A 15,244-nucleotide genomic window follows, 5' to 3' on the forward strand; every position below is an offset into this window, starting at 1 on the left:
AAGGATGGTTCCCGTGAGCTCCAGTTCCTAAATAGCTGAGAAAAACAAACATTCTGAACATCCCCTTTAGCTCCTTCAGCAGGTCCTGTCTCCACACAGCGTGTCCTGGGGCATTGCAGGGGCTCCAGACTTACCCCTGGCTTTTGCAGGGGGCCTGCCCTTTGCTAAATTAAGCCCAGCCAGGCCTATCTGTGAACAGAGAGGCTCCAGCCAAGTGAGAAAGATTGGTTCTGCTAAGGAATGTCCTAGGGAGGGGAGAGAATCACTGAGATCATTGGTATTTATGTGTATGTTTTCTCACTTGCCAGCTCAGTTGGGCCACATCAACAGGGGCCTCTGGGACACGACCAAGATTCTAACAGAGTGACTATAGGGAATGAATAGCTCATGACACACTGAGAAGGATTTAATTGGAGATCAGTGTGAATACCACAGCAGAATGTATCTTGGGAACTCTGTGCTTAGAGTCTAAATAAAACAAGCAGAGCACCTCATTTTCCCCCATTTTTCTTTTTGTTTAAAAAAATGGATTTTGTTTTTTAATTTATTTTTTATTTTTTAATTTTTTAAAATGAGATAGGGTCTTTCTATGTTTCCCAGGCTGGTCTCAAACTCCTGGGCTCGAGGGATCCTTCTGCCTCAGCCCCCCAAAGTGCTAGGATTACAAGTATGAGCCACCAGGCCTGATCAGATTTTGTTTTTTAGAGCAGTTTTAAGCTCACAGCAAAGTTAAGCAGAGGAGCCAGAGATTTCCCATTTACTCCCTGCCCCTACATACATACCTGTGTATATACAACCTCCCCCACTATCAAAACCCAAAAGATGTCTCATTTTGATATATCTTTTCTTGGGTTCTTAAGCTTAGTGTTTATCAGAAATACCTCTTACTATGATTCATGCATCTGACTACCTTTGGGAAAACTAACATTTATTGAACACCCACTATATGTCAGGTATTTTTTTTTTTACATCTTTTCATTTACAACCCTGAAAGGTAGGGGTATTAGCACCATTAAAAAAACTAACAACAGAAGGAAATGAAACTTAGGTTAAAGTGATTTACTTCTAAAATACAGAGATGAACTACGTGCAACTGTAAAAAATGATTGAATATCCCCATTTTTATATGGTTCAACCTAATAGAATGTAAGAGGGCTCATATTTGAACCCAGGCCAATTTAGTTCTAAAGCCTATACTTTGCACTGTACTGTACCACTGCCCTAAAATTACCAGCATAGCACTGCATTCTTTATTTTCCCTTGGGGGTGCTGTAGTTTCACATAGATGTAGATTTATATCCCTGCTCCCTAGAAGACTAGAACAGGGATGCTTAGAGAAAGAGCAAAGCAGGGTATGGTATATATTGAGTTAGAGTAGGAGTTGAGTTGAGTAGGAGCCTAGGTTTAAAGACTAAAGCTAGGAGTTATATGATGGACCTGCATTGATTTGTGTATCTGCTGCTATTTATATCTGCCACCTGTGTGCATTTCCGTGCAGCTATCTGATTCTGGGTTCTCTTTTGTTTGTTACATGCTATGATAATCATTGGTTTAATTAACCCCATAGGCTGTAAATTCTCTGAAGACTGTGATTCTGTCTGTCTTGCTCTTTCTAGTCCCTATTAAAGTGTTGGCACATACAAAGTAGGTGCTCACTAAGTATTTTATGAAAAAGCAAATGAATAAACAAATGATACTATCTTAGCTACTCTGTCCTCTGCCCAATGAGCACTGTCTCTGTCTTTGCCTGTCTCTCTCTCTACACACACACACACACACACACACCCTAGCTGTGTCTATCCAAACACCTAATCTCCTTAGCACTCATCCATGGCCTCAGTGCTTACTCAGACGTGGATGTCTGTGTTTGTCTAATCAAGGTAAACCAGGCTGGGAAAGGACTGGTATTGCTTTGAAGCTTTTACTAAGGACTGATGTAGGTTGGGCTTGAAATATGACCTGAACAGAGCAGTTTTGCCATTTGAATATGGAGCCTTATATTGAATAAACTGAAACTTTTCCACTTGTTTTTTTCCATCTCTTTGGAGAACAGGACTGGACACTAAAGCAGTCTCTGGCAGGAGAATGTCCTGGTCTTGCAGAATCTTCTGGTTGCTAAGGCTGAGGACACAGCCCCACTGTCCTTTCTCTGGCAACAAAGGACACTTGTCACATGTTGGGGCGACTTATGTTTCTAATTTGGGACTTAACTGCACTAGTAAAAGACAGCAAATGTGGAATCAGTAGAAAGGTGGACATTGTGCATTTGAACCAAGACTTTCTTCCACTTCACATTAAAGTGTAAAAACGTCATGCTTTGCATTTGAACACCTTCTGATTAGTGGCTAGGTGTCTCACATAAGCGTAAAAGATGAGTAATGCAGGTGGTATTATCATTCTTATGGGCAAGAAGGAGAGGCTGTAATTCAAGTTAAATGTATAAAAGCATAAAGCTTTGGGCACAACCAGTTTAAGGTCACACAGGGAGTTAATGTTAGCCGGATATCTAGACCCACTAAGGCTTCATTTTTGCTCTAAAACTTATGAATGGAGAGAAACTCCATTTACAAAAGAATTCACTTGGAAGCTACTAAAATGTATTTCTGGGGATCCTGCAACTACCAGTCCTTTGTCTTTTGGTCAAGACAGATAGAGTCCCTTCTGAAAATGCTCAGTGCTTCTCCCTGTTTTATAGAGTTATGACCTTGCCCCATTGATGTCAGAGAAGCCTGGAGAAGAAATTCACTCTGCATACAAAAAATACGTATGTACTACACTTTTCCTAGAAGAGATAAGATTCTAAAAATGAAAGGTTTTAAAATAAAACCCATTCACTAATAGGTACTTTTCACTTTGCGTGAATAATCAGGAGTTACATCAGGGTCTCCCTACAAGATTTTGAAACTCTTCCTCCTGCTAAATTATTTTTTTAAAAATTCCTTTAGTTTACAGAATTGATTAGGATGGATTTGGTCATATTGATTTTTGTCCCAAATAAAGACTCTTTTGTGGAATGCCAGCTCCTCTCTGGCTTGCTTCCTACTATCTTGCAAAGGTGCAATACCCATTTCCTTCACTCACTGACCTTAACGCAACTCTGATTACACTGAGAGCTCCTTGAAGTCAAGGACAATGACGCCAAGAAAAGCACTTAGGTTTTGGCAATCTTTAATCTCCAGTACTTTCTTGTCGATTTTATCAATGAATGTATGCTGGTATGCTGTCAAGATTTTTTAAAAACTATTTATTTATTTTTTTGTTTTTATTTATTTATTTATTTTTTTGAGACGGAATCTCACTCTTGCCCAGGCTGGAGTGCAGTGGCGCCATCTTGGCTCACTGAAACCTCCGCCACCTGGGTTCAAGCAATTCTCCTGCCTCAGCCTCCTGAGTAGCTGGGATTACAGGCTCCTGCCACCACGCCCGGCTAATTTATGTATTTTTAGTAGAGATCAGGTTTGATCATGTTGGCCAGGCTGGTCTCGAACTCCTGACCTCAAGTGATCCCCCTGCCTCGGCTTCCCAAAGTGCTGGGATTACAGGCGTGAGTCACCGCACCTGGCCTATTATTATTTTTTGAGTGTCTGCTCTTAGCCCAGCAGCAAACTTTGAGGGATATAAGCTTGCAGATGAGTTGAAAGGCATACATGTGAATGCACAAATGTGAAGTTAAATGCCAAAACAAAAATATAAGCCATCAATTCAAAAGTGATAACAAAGTGTTTATTCCAGAAACTTATACTAAGAGTTATTGTGAGCCAAGAACTTTTCTAAAACCTAGAAGGGGAGGCAGACATTTTAAATAAGCAATGTAAGGCAGAGTCGGGTGAGTGCTATACTAAAGGTAAACATCAGATGACCTGGTATGAATCCTGGTTTACTAAGGACAATCTTGATTTTTGCCTGTTGCCCAGAGGTAATTATGATAGCACCTCTTTGTACTATCAGAAGAGTCTCAGTTATTAAATTATAGTCATATAAATTATAAACTAAGTACAGTTGAAGTGAAAAGAAATTATTAGTTCTGACTGGGAGGTTGGGGAAAGGTTTCTATAGGTGAGGAGGTTTGAGCTGAACCTAGAAGAACAGGTTTAGAAAGAGAAACCATCATAGGCTGAGAACAGTTCAGGCAAAGCCTTGGTGGCCTCCAAGGACACTTGTATGATTGATTTCTCAATCAGTAAATGCCCTTGTCTTTAATGGAGAGTAGTACCACCAATGGCTAGCGAGGTCTTGGAAATTATCTCACCATGAACTATCATCACTCAGAGCTCTAGTTATCAGAAAAAATGGCTGCTGGGTAATGACTGATGTCATTGTCATCCTGTGTCAGATCAGAGGGCACAGTTCAAGCTGGGTAAGGTGAGCAGGTGAAAGGGAGAGGAAGAGAGTGAGTGAAGCAATGTGAAAGTTGAAGAGACTAAAGGATAAGAACTGAAGGGAGAGAACTGTGCTTTTATTGGTTCAATCTGCCCAATTAAAGAAGTTGCAGTTCCTCTTTAAACAAATCTTGTTTTTAATTGATTTCTGCATCTCTTCTTTCCTCCCTGTATCCCATACTGTGTTGTATTCTGAGTCTCCCAAGTTTGAGGTGTGCCTAGAGGCAGGTTTCATTTTCTTTATCCCTCGGTATGGGGAAGCGGACTCTGCAGCACGGAGTCTATGTGAGTCTGGTGGCTGAAAGAAGCTGCCGTAGGCAGCCGAGTTTTCATTGCTATCTGTGACCTGAGTTTAGGTAATTCCAGAAATGAAAATGAAAAAATAAAAAAGAATATGGACATTTACCTTTTTGGGATGAAAATGCCCCTTTTGACTTCTCATTATGTAAGTTTGAAAATTTTCAAATATAAACAAAAACTACGAGAATAGTACCTCCCGATGTATGTGTCCCATTTACCAGGGAGCCGTGTTCCCATCACTCAGCTTTAACAGTTCCCAACATTTTGCTGTTGTTTTCAGTAATCTCCCTGCACTGTTCGTTCCCCATCTTGTCCTCTTCCACCCCTTACAGCAACTCTCTGACATCATATAATTTTATTTGGAAAGATATCAGAATGTAACTCTTACAGAGAAGGCTTTGTTTTTCAGCATAACCACAATACTATTATTGTACCCAAAAAGCTTAAAAATAATTCCATAATACCATCTAATACTGGGTCCATACTCAATTTTCCCTTTAAAAGTCCGTGTTAAGATCTGGAGATTTTAAGTCAGTATTTCTGAGCTCCAATGTAGTGCACAGCAGTAGGATGTTTAGCCCTTCTTACGGAGAGCATGAGCAGTAGAAGAGGAGGCTGGAATCCTAAACTGTATTCAATCTTCTATTGTCAATGTGTCAATAATATACCTATTAGAGAATATTCTTAGCTTAAAACTGAAAAAGTCGGCCAGGCGCGGTGGCTCACGCCTGTAATCCCAACACTTTGGGAGGCCGAGGCGGGCGGATCACGAGGTCAGGAGATCGAGACCATCCTGCCTAACACGGTGAAACCCTGTCTCCACAAAAAGTACAAAAAAATTATCTGGGCATGGTGGCGGGCGCCTGTAGTCCCAGCTACTTGGAGGCTGAGGCCGGAGAATGGCGTGAACCCAGGAGGCAGAGCTTGCAGTGAGCCGAGGTTGCGCCACTGCACTCCAGCCTGGGCGGCAGAGCAAGACTGTCAAAAACAAAAACAAAAACAAAACAAAAACCTGAGAAAGTCTTTTATTTATATACTTATTTATTTATTTATTTATTTATTTATTTATTTATTTATTTGAGATGGAGTCTCGCTCTGTCACCTGGGCTGGAGTGCAGTGGCGCTCATTGCAAGCTCCGACTCCCGGGTTCATGCCATTCTCCTGCCTCAGCCTCCTGAGTAGCTGGGACTACAGGCGCCTGCCACCACACCCAGCTAATTTTTTGTATTTTTAGTAGAGACAGGGTTTCACCGTGTTAGCCAGGATGGTCTCATCTCCTGACCTTGTGATCCGCCTGCCTCAGCATCCCAAACTGCTGAGATTGCAGGCGTGAGCCACCGTGCCTGGCCCTTATTTTTTATTTTTTTGAGGTGGAGTTTCTCTCTGTCACCCCGGCTAGAGTACATTTTTTATTTCTTCGAGATGGAGTTTTGCTCTGTCACCCCGGCTGGAGTACAGTGGCACAATCTCGGCCCACTGCAACCTCTGCCTCCTGGGTTCAAGCGATTATCCTGCCTTAGCCTCCCGAGTAGCTGGGATTACAGGCACCCACCACCACGCCTGGCTAATTTTTGTATTTTTAGTAGAGACAGCGTTTCACCAGTTTGTCCAGGCTGGTCTCGAACTCCTGACCTCAAGTGATCCGCCTGCCTCAGCCTCCCAAAATGCTGGAATTACAGGTGTGAGTCCCCGCACCCAGCCAAAACTGAGAATGCCTTTTAAAGACTTCAGATAAAAAGTTTTCCACATAATCTCACAGCATTATCTATCCCCTTCTCACTCATTCAACAAACATATCATTGTTAGTCCACTTCTGCTTCTTGTCATCTATTCCTTCTTTGTTCTCTTATTGTTTCACTCTTTCAATGCTTTTACTGCACATAGAGGTGAGAGACACTGCGAGGACCTCAGATTAGTCACAGCTGCCGGTTATTTGTTTTGTTGTTGTTGTTGTTGTTGTTTTTGAGACTGAGTCTCACTCTGTCGCCCAGGCTGGAGTGCAGTGGCGCGATCTCGGCTCACTGCAAGCTCTGCCTCCCGGATTCACGCCATTCTCCTGCCTCAGCCTCCGAGTAGCTGGGACTACAGGCGCCCGCCACCACGTCCGGCTAATTTTTTTTGTATTTTTAGTAGAGACGGGGTTTCACCGTGTTAGGCAGGATGGTCTCGATCTGCTGACGTGATCCGCCCGCCTCGACCTCCCAAAGTGCTGGGATTACAGGCGTGAGCCATCGCGCCCGAGCTGCAGTTATTTGTATCAGACATTGTGCTGGGTACTTTACATAAATTCATTTATTCCTCACTACAAACTTCGAGGTAATTTTTGCAACCCTATTTTATAAATGAGGAAATTAGGTTGTAAAAGGTTAAGTAATTTACACAAAAAAGGTCCCCCAGTTAGGAAGTGACAGAAGGGTATGTGAACCTAGGTTTATTTACTTATCCTGAAATTCCTGCCCCAGCGTGACAAAGGTGAGAGGCAGTATCTTAATAACCAGCGCACCTGGCTAGTTCTGCCACACCATCATTTCCTCTGTCCTTAGGGAGTTTGCAATTTAAAAGAGTAAATAAGACAGGTGTAGAAATATGAAGCATTTACACAGGATGCCAATGTTGCAGTATGAAAAGAATATTTGAAAGCTCATAATGTCATCATGAGAAATTACTTTTAATTTGGAGAGATAAAGTAAGGCTTCACAGGGGACGTAGCATTTAACCATGAAGCTGAAGGGCACACAATGACGTGGCACCAAGAAGCACAGGGCATGTTTGGGAAATCCAGTTAGGCTAGCAGATAATAATGGAAGATAAAGCTGGATAGGTAGATTGAGGTCAAATTTTGAATAGACTCTGTTATCAGGCCAGTTGTGTAAAATTTAATCACTGTACAGTTAAAAATCGTTAAAAGGCTTTTTCTTTCTTTCCTTTTTCTTCTTTAGCTGGACCTGCATCACATATTAAATGCTTTTTGAACAGAAGGAATGAAATAACCAGAGCTATGCTTTAGGAAAAATTTAAGTAGTAGAGGGACTGAGGTTGGGGAAACCACATATAAGACTGTACTCCAGTCCTGGGGAGAAGGAAGAAATACCTAATAGAAGTTTAATTTCAGCTTCATCATTGAAACTTTTTCTTGAGTTAGATGGGCGAATAGTCCTTTGGAGGCATGAAGAAAGAGAAATGTTTTCTTCCCATCTCCCCTTTCTTGCATACATAAATTTCCTTAGATATATTGACAAAGAGCCAAGAAGACTTGGTGATAAAATAAGCAAATGCAGTTAATTTGGAATCTACTTATGCTATAAAAAAATTTAACAATTTACATGTGAATATTTACTAATGGAGAATGAATAAATATGATAAGCTATATGATGATTTGTCTACAGAAAGAAGGTGCAAGAAGGTTAAACTTTGATGTAAGATTATTGCTTTTACCTTGAAAACCCTTCTGGATTTCAGCTATCCTAGTTAGAGAGGGTAAATTGTTATTGTTTTTATAGTTAATAATAGTTATCATTTTCTGAATACTGACTGCATGCCAGGCACTGTGCAATGTGATTTTTGTGCATAATTTCATTTAGTCTCCCTAACATCCTTTGTAGATTAATATCATTGTTATCTCCTTGATAGATGAGGTGAATGAGGCTCTTAGAGAGGGCAGGTGACTTGTCAAGCCCCCTTCTTGCCTTCAGAGCCTATGCTCTTGACCACTATACTTACTGCCTCCATATATTCTTTCAAGACTAAATGCAGCACATTCTCTAATTCTATAATTTACCACATTCTACAAAATCAGACAAAACTGGGCAGTGTTTCCTGAGCTGGTCTCTCTGATAAAAGGCTAAAGCAAGAGTGGAGTGTTGGTTTCAGTTATGGCTTTTACCTTGGAGGTAACCCTTCTGGATTTCAATTTCCTTGTCTTTAAACTAAGAGAACTAGAACACAGAAATTCTAAGGTCTTTAAATCTGTGAATTTTTGGCCAAATTGGTCAAAGCATTGACTTCATTTTCTTCAGTAGGACTTAGAACAGATAGAACCTACTAATTTATGTCCTCTATTTTTCTTCCCTTTAGATCTAAGTATTTTTCCTGGTAAGGCTGAGGTCTCTGACTGGCACTAGTTAGCCTGGACATGAAGGGAAAGTGAATCAAGGCTGTTGAACAGCTGTGTGCAAGGCATTGTTCTATGCTTATCATGCACATTGTCTCATTCAATCCTCACAGAATCCCTCGTGAATACTTATCTTCATTAAAAAAAAAGCAACCACACTATACTTATAAGAAAACTGAGGCTCATTGTAATTAGTTAACCTGCCCAAGGTCACCTAGCAGGAAATTGATAGAGCCAGGATTTGAACCTAATTCTTTCTGACTTTAGGTTGGTTTCATAGTGCCTCTCACGTTCCCTGTTGTTTATTTTTATTTGAATATTCAAAGATTCCTCATGCAAAAATAGTATTAATAGTAAGGGACTTTCCAGGGAACTTTCTGTTGATCAGTTTATACCTGATAGAGATTCCGTATGTCACATCATGAGACTAAGAACTAGGCAGAGGACATCGATACAGCTCCAGTCATTTGAGACCTCATGTATTTTTAGATATGGGATTTTTTAAAAATCTGCTCAAGCAGTTTTGGCTTATCTGAGGTGGTTTAGCATATCCAGACTTTTCTGATTTATATAAATTAGCCAGGCACAGGAATATCATTGATAATAACACTTCATAATTATAGATTCCATTTTCTTTCATATGAGATTTAAATAGCTTTTTGCCCATTCTTTGTCATTTTCCAGGTGGAGAAGCCTTAGCAGAATTTTACCCAAGGTCACAGAAGTGAATCAATTGGTGGCAGAAATAATAATAAACTTAGGAGTCCTCTTTCTCAGCACCATATCCTGAACACTGAATCCACTTGAAACATTATGGTCTCATGGAAAGCAAACTGCTGTTCCCAAATGATAATGCTGTTGTTCTTGATGATGATGGTGATAATAATATTATTATAATTAAAATTATAATTATACCTGTGTTAGAAACACTGTCCTAAGTCCTTTACATGTATTAATTTATTTATGCCTCACGATCCTCTAAGGTAGGTTTATGAATGAGGAAGATACAAATATCTGCATATTACAGATTAGGAAATTGCTCCCTCTTTGCATTTTCCACATAATTGAATGCATATTCCTTTACCTCTATGAAGGGCCTCTAGCTTAGGGACCATTTTTTTTTGTTTTTTGTTTTTTTTTGTTTTTTTTTTTGAGACGGAGTCTCGCTCTGTCGCCCAGGCTGCAGTGCAGTGGCGCGATCTCGGCTCACTGCAAGCTCCGCCTCCCGGGTTCACGCCATTCTCCTGCCTCAGCCTCTCCAAGTAGCTGGGACTACAGGCGCCCGCCACCACGCCCGGCTAATTTTTTGTATTTTTAGTAGAGACGGGGTTTCACCGTGGTCTCGATCTCCTGACCTCGTGATCCGCCCGCCTCGGCCTCCCAAAGTGCTGGGATTACAAGCGTGAGCCACCGCGCCCGGCCCATTTTTTATGAAGACATTTGAATTCCTTTAAGCATTGACCATAAAGCTGGGGACATAGCAACTCTTTATCAAATCTTCTATTTTGCTGATTGATCAATTGGTACAGATGAATTATTCTTGCAGTGCCAGGCCATGGAACTGATATAGAGATCTTGGACTTGTTCTTCATACAAAATTGAAATATGCTTATTTCCATTTGTTAATCTTTGGTATTTGTATTGCAGAATAAAATACAGGGTACTCAATTCAATTTAAATTTCAGATAAACAACAAACAATGTTTTAGCATTTAAGTTATGTCTCAAATATTGCAAAGGATATACTTCTAATGAAACAAATTATTTGTTGTTTATCTGACATTTAAATTGAACTAGGTATCTTATATTTTTATTTGCTAAATCTGGTAATGCTATTTAGTGTTCATAAAATAATAACTTAAAAGGATATCCTGAAAAGACAGGGCTATCATTTTCTTTTTTTGAAGAAATTAGGATATTTTAATCTCACTGGATCTGAACCTATGTTCCAACCTTAGTCAAAAGGTACCTACTTATGAGGGGAACAAACATTCTTTTCAGTATGTCACTAAAAACATACTAGTAATATGATCTAAAATGCCTTGAGTCCAACTGCCTTCCAACTCTAAAATTCTTTAATTCTAAGTAACTCTCAAATATCTAAACCAGGTTTCTACTTTTCCCTATTAGTATTTGTGTTTCAACCACCCTGCATGGAAACATGGATTATGAAATGCCTTCACAAGTATAGTAGACAATATCCTGCTATTGTGTGTTGCCTTGGACTTCTGGAAGTCTAGGTGTTGGTGGTTATTATATGGCGGTAGTAAAGTAAAATCCTCCCTACTGTTCTAGTACCCACAATACTACTTTTCATACTTTAGCTACTGTACCTTCAGTCTCTTTGTCAATCTCTGATCTAAAGACTTCTTTACTTTTTTAATTAATAACATTCTTCTTGCCTAATACTGTATTATGGACTTCATCAGGGAAGGGACTGATCCATCTTTGTATGCTGACGTTTAAGCTGAAATAAAGTAATCCCTCAACTAACATTTTGCAGAATCCTCCTTAGGTTTCCCTACAAACCTGCCCCTATTTTAGTTAATAGAATGCATTCCCACCGACATGCTAGAAATTTCAGCATTGTCTTTGGTCCTCCCTCCAGTCTAATCTGAATCTCACAAGTCATCAAGGCCTGTGGCTTCTGTCTCTGAAATGTCTTTTGAGTCTTTCTCCCTGTACCTCTTGTCCTTAGACAGTCCCCCTCCCTATTCTGGTTAGTTGCCCCTGACCCACCCATCTTCTTCATAATTCCTTCTTCAACATGGACCTGATCATGCCAATACTTTGCTTAAAGCTCCCTGATGAGTCTTTGATCTCTACTGATTATTATCCAGTTTTTTTATTTTTTTATTTTTTTTATTTTGAGACAGAGTCTCTCTCTGTCACCCAGGCTGGAGTGCAGCAGCATGATCTTGGCTGACTGCAACCTCCACCTCCTGGGTTCAAGCGATTCTCCTGTTTCAGCCTCCCAAGTAGCTGGGATTACAGGTGCATGTCACCACGCCCAGCTAATTTTTGTATTTTTAGTAGAGATGAGGTTTCACCATGTTGGTTAGGCTGGCCTTGAAAGCCTGACCTCGAGTGATTTGCCCGCCTTGGCCTCCCAAAGTGCTGGAATTATAGGCATGAGCCACCATGCCCAGCCTATCTAGTTGTCTTAGCAGGATTTTCACAAACTAGTTGCAAACTACTTTCTATACCCCTTACCACACACTAAGCCATTTAACCTGCACCAGACACACTTGGGATGTTTTTATTTCCTTATTTCTGTTTCCCCAAATCTTACTTGTTGCTTCCTCACCTCAATAAAAATTAATTGTTCCCTGTATAACTTTACCATCAGAGTCCCCTCTCACCTTAAGCAAACCTAATTTATAAAATTCCAGTTTTATGATAAAAGCATTGTTTTTAAAAATGTTTACAACCAAATTTCTTTAAATAATTAAATCCTGGCCGGGCGCGGTGGCTCACGCTTGTAATCCCAGCACTTTGGGAGGCCGAGGCGGGCGGATCACGAGGTCAGGAGATCCAGACCGCGGTGAAACCTCGTCTCTACTAAAAAATACAAAAAATTAGCCGGGCGTGGTGGCGGGCGCCTGTAGTCCCAGCTACTCGGAGAGGCTGAGACGGGAGAATGGCGTGAACCCGGGAGGCGGAGCTTGCAGTGAGCCGAGACTGCGCCACTGCACTCCAGCCTGGGCGACAGAGCGAGACTCCGTCTCAAAAAAAAAAAAAAAAAAAAAAAAAAAAATAATTAAATCCCCAGGCATTTAAAAGTATTATTCTATTACTATAATTCTATTAAAAGTATTATTCTAGCAATTTGGTTTTCAGGAACAACCTGTATTAGTTAGGAAAAATTTATTTTAATATATACTTTGTCCTGCAATGGTTTAGAGAACAAATAGGCTTGAGCAGTGTTCATGATCCAGGGGTAATGATAAATAGGTTGGGAAAATTGATAAGTAGCTCAGGGGAAACCCTGAAGCTGTACAGTTTATTCTTCCTTGACTAGATTGCTGATCCAACTAAATCCCTAATTATGTCAAGGGTCACAAAGAGGGCAGAGATGAGGTGAGAGGCTGTAGACCAAGGCAAGACTCAAATGGGAACCTGGATCCAGGATAGAGGGTCTGTGGCAGTTAGTAATGATTAATGCCTGTGTGCTTTTCAGAACATTGAGCTGAAGGTTGAAGTGGAGAGCTTGAAACGAGAACTCCAGGACAAGAAACAGCATCTGGATAAAACATGGTGAGTTGTAATTTTAAGCTCTGGTCCTTTCCAGAGTCTGGCTCGCTAATCTGAGAGCAATAGATTTGGAACCAAATTCCTTAACCTGTCTGTGGCATTTGAATCCTGTGTCTGATTCAGGAAGTGAAACAATAGATTTTCATATGCTGTGTTTCCCTTGGGCTCTCTCTCTATTACTAGGTCAGATGCACCTTGTCATAAGTTGGTAAATCCACCAGACCTAAGATTGCAAACTTCCTATTAGTCAGCAATCAACTAAATTGAAACAATGAATGTTTCCACTTTTAGTAGAGACAAATGCAAATAAGCTTTATCAAAAATTATCAGTCAGCCTATAATGACATCGAGGGCTGAGATAACGTTTGGGGAAAATGGGCACTCTCATACACTACCAGTAAGTGTAAATTGTGACAACATTTTCAGTATGTGATGCTATCTATTATAGTAAAAAAGGAGGATTTCCTTTGATCAAACAATCCCTAGAAGGAATCTGTTTCTTATAAATAAAAGCGTTAGTGTGAAAGGATAAATGTATAAGGATGTTTATTGCATCATTAGTTGTAATGGCAAAAAACTAGAAACAATTATCCATCAATAGGGCATTGATTGAATAAATTTTGGTATTACTACACTGTGGACTATTATGCAGTTATTGAAGAATGAGTTAGCTCTATATTATTGTCCTAGTGGGAATTCCTTGATTAAAGTAAGGGGGGAAAGTTGCTGAGTGATATTTATAGTATACTGAGGAAGAGTGAGATCACAGTCCATGATAGGGAGAAGACTTGATATTTTTCTTTATATACATTTGTATTGCTAAAATGGTTACTTTTATAATTCATAGTTTTTTAAAAACTTAGTGTTAAATGACAAGTATTACTAAAATTATTAAAAATATTTTCAGACTTCAATAAAGTTTCAGAATACAAAAATTAATGTACAAAAATCAGTAGCATTTCGCCAAGCACGGTGGCTCACGCCTGTAATCCCAGCACTTTGGGAGGCCGAGGCAGGTAGATCACGAAGTCAGGAGATCAAGACCATCCTGGCTAACACGGTGAAACTCATCTCTACTGAAAATACAAAAAAAAAATTAGCCTGGTGTGGTGGCAGGCACCTGTAGTCCCAGCTACTTGGGAGGCTGAGGCAGGAGAATGGCATGAACCCTGGAAGTGGAGCTTGCAGTGAGCCGAGATCATGCCACTGCACTCCAGCCTGGGCGACAGAGCCAGACTCCGTCTCAAAAAAAAAAATCAGTAGCATTTCTACACACCAATAACATTCAAGCTGAGAGCCAAATCGAGAATGCAATCCCATTTACAATATCCACTAAAAAAAAAAAATACCTTGGAATACATCTAACCAAGGAGGTGAAAAATCTCTACAAGGAGAACTATGAAACACTGCTAAAAGAAATCATAGATGACACAAACAAATGGAAAAACATTCCATGCTCATGGATTGGAAGGATCAAAATCATTAAAATGGCCATACTGCCCAAAGCAATGTACAGATTCAACACTATTCCTATCAAACTACCAATCTCATTCATCAAATGACCAAGATCAAAGCCAGAGGCATCACACTATCCAACTTCAAACTGTACTTCAAGGCTACATTTGCCAAAACAGCATGTTGCTGGAAAAAAAAAAAAAAAAAAGACACATAGACCAATGGAAGCAAATAGAGAACCCAAAAATAAAGCTACACACCTACAGCAATCTGATCTTCGACAAAATCAACAAAAATAAGCAGTGGGGAAAGGACTCCCCTATTCAGTGGTGCTGGGATAACTGGCTAGCCATATGTAAAAGAATGAAACTGGGCCCCTACCTTTCAGCACATATAAAAATTAACTCAAGATGGATTAAAGATGTAAATGTAAGACCTCAAACTATAAGAATCCTAGAAGAAAACCCAAGAAACACCATTCTGGACATTGGCCTCAGGAATTTATGACTAAGTCCGCAAAAGCAATTGCAACAAAAACAAAAAGAGACAAGTCGGATTTATTTAAACTAAAGAGTTTTGCACAGCAAAAGAAACTATCAACAGAGTAAACAGACAACCTCTAGAATCTAAAAAAATTTGCAACTAGCATCTGACAAGGGTCTAATATCCAGAATCCATAAGGAATTTAACAATTGAACAATGAAAAACAACCCCGTTAAAAAAATGAGCAAAAGGCGGCCGGGCG

The 15,244-nt window shown here is 40.0% G+C and overlaps 1 protein-coding gene across 28 annotated transcripts in view; it reads left to right on the forward strand.

Moving 5' to 3' along the window:
* LOC129472117 (myomegalin) overlaps nucleotides 1-15,244 on the forward strand; it is a 239,400-nt gene that overhangs the window by 113,223 nt on the left and 110,933 nt on the right. For all 28 annotated transcript variants that reach the window (XM_063625887.1, XM_063625854.1, XM_063625850.1 and 25 more), the window contains one exon: nucleotides 12,971-13,047. In XM_063625887.1, coding sequence (XP_063481957.1) covers nucleotides 12,971-13,047 — 77 coding nt within the window. The remainder of the gene's footprint in view (nucleotides 1-12,970; nucleotides 13,048-15,244) is intronic.

The sequence above is a fragment of the Symphalangus syndactylus genome, chromosome 12 (assembly GCF_028878055.3).
Source record: "Symphalangus syndactylus isolate Jambi chromosome 12, NHGRI_mSymSyn1-v2.1_pri, whole genome shotgun sequence".
In the NCBI taxonomy this organism is placed as follows: Eukaryota; Metazoa; Chordata; class Mammalia; order Primates; family Hylobatidae; genus Symphalangus; species Symphalangus syndactylus.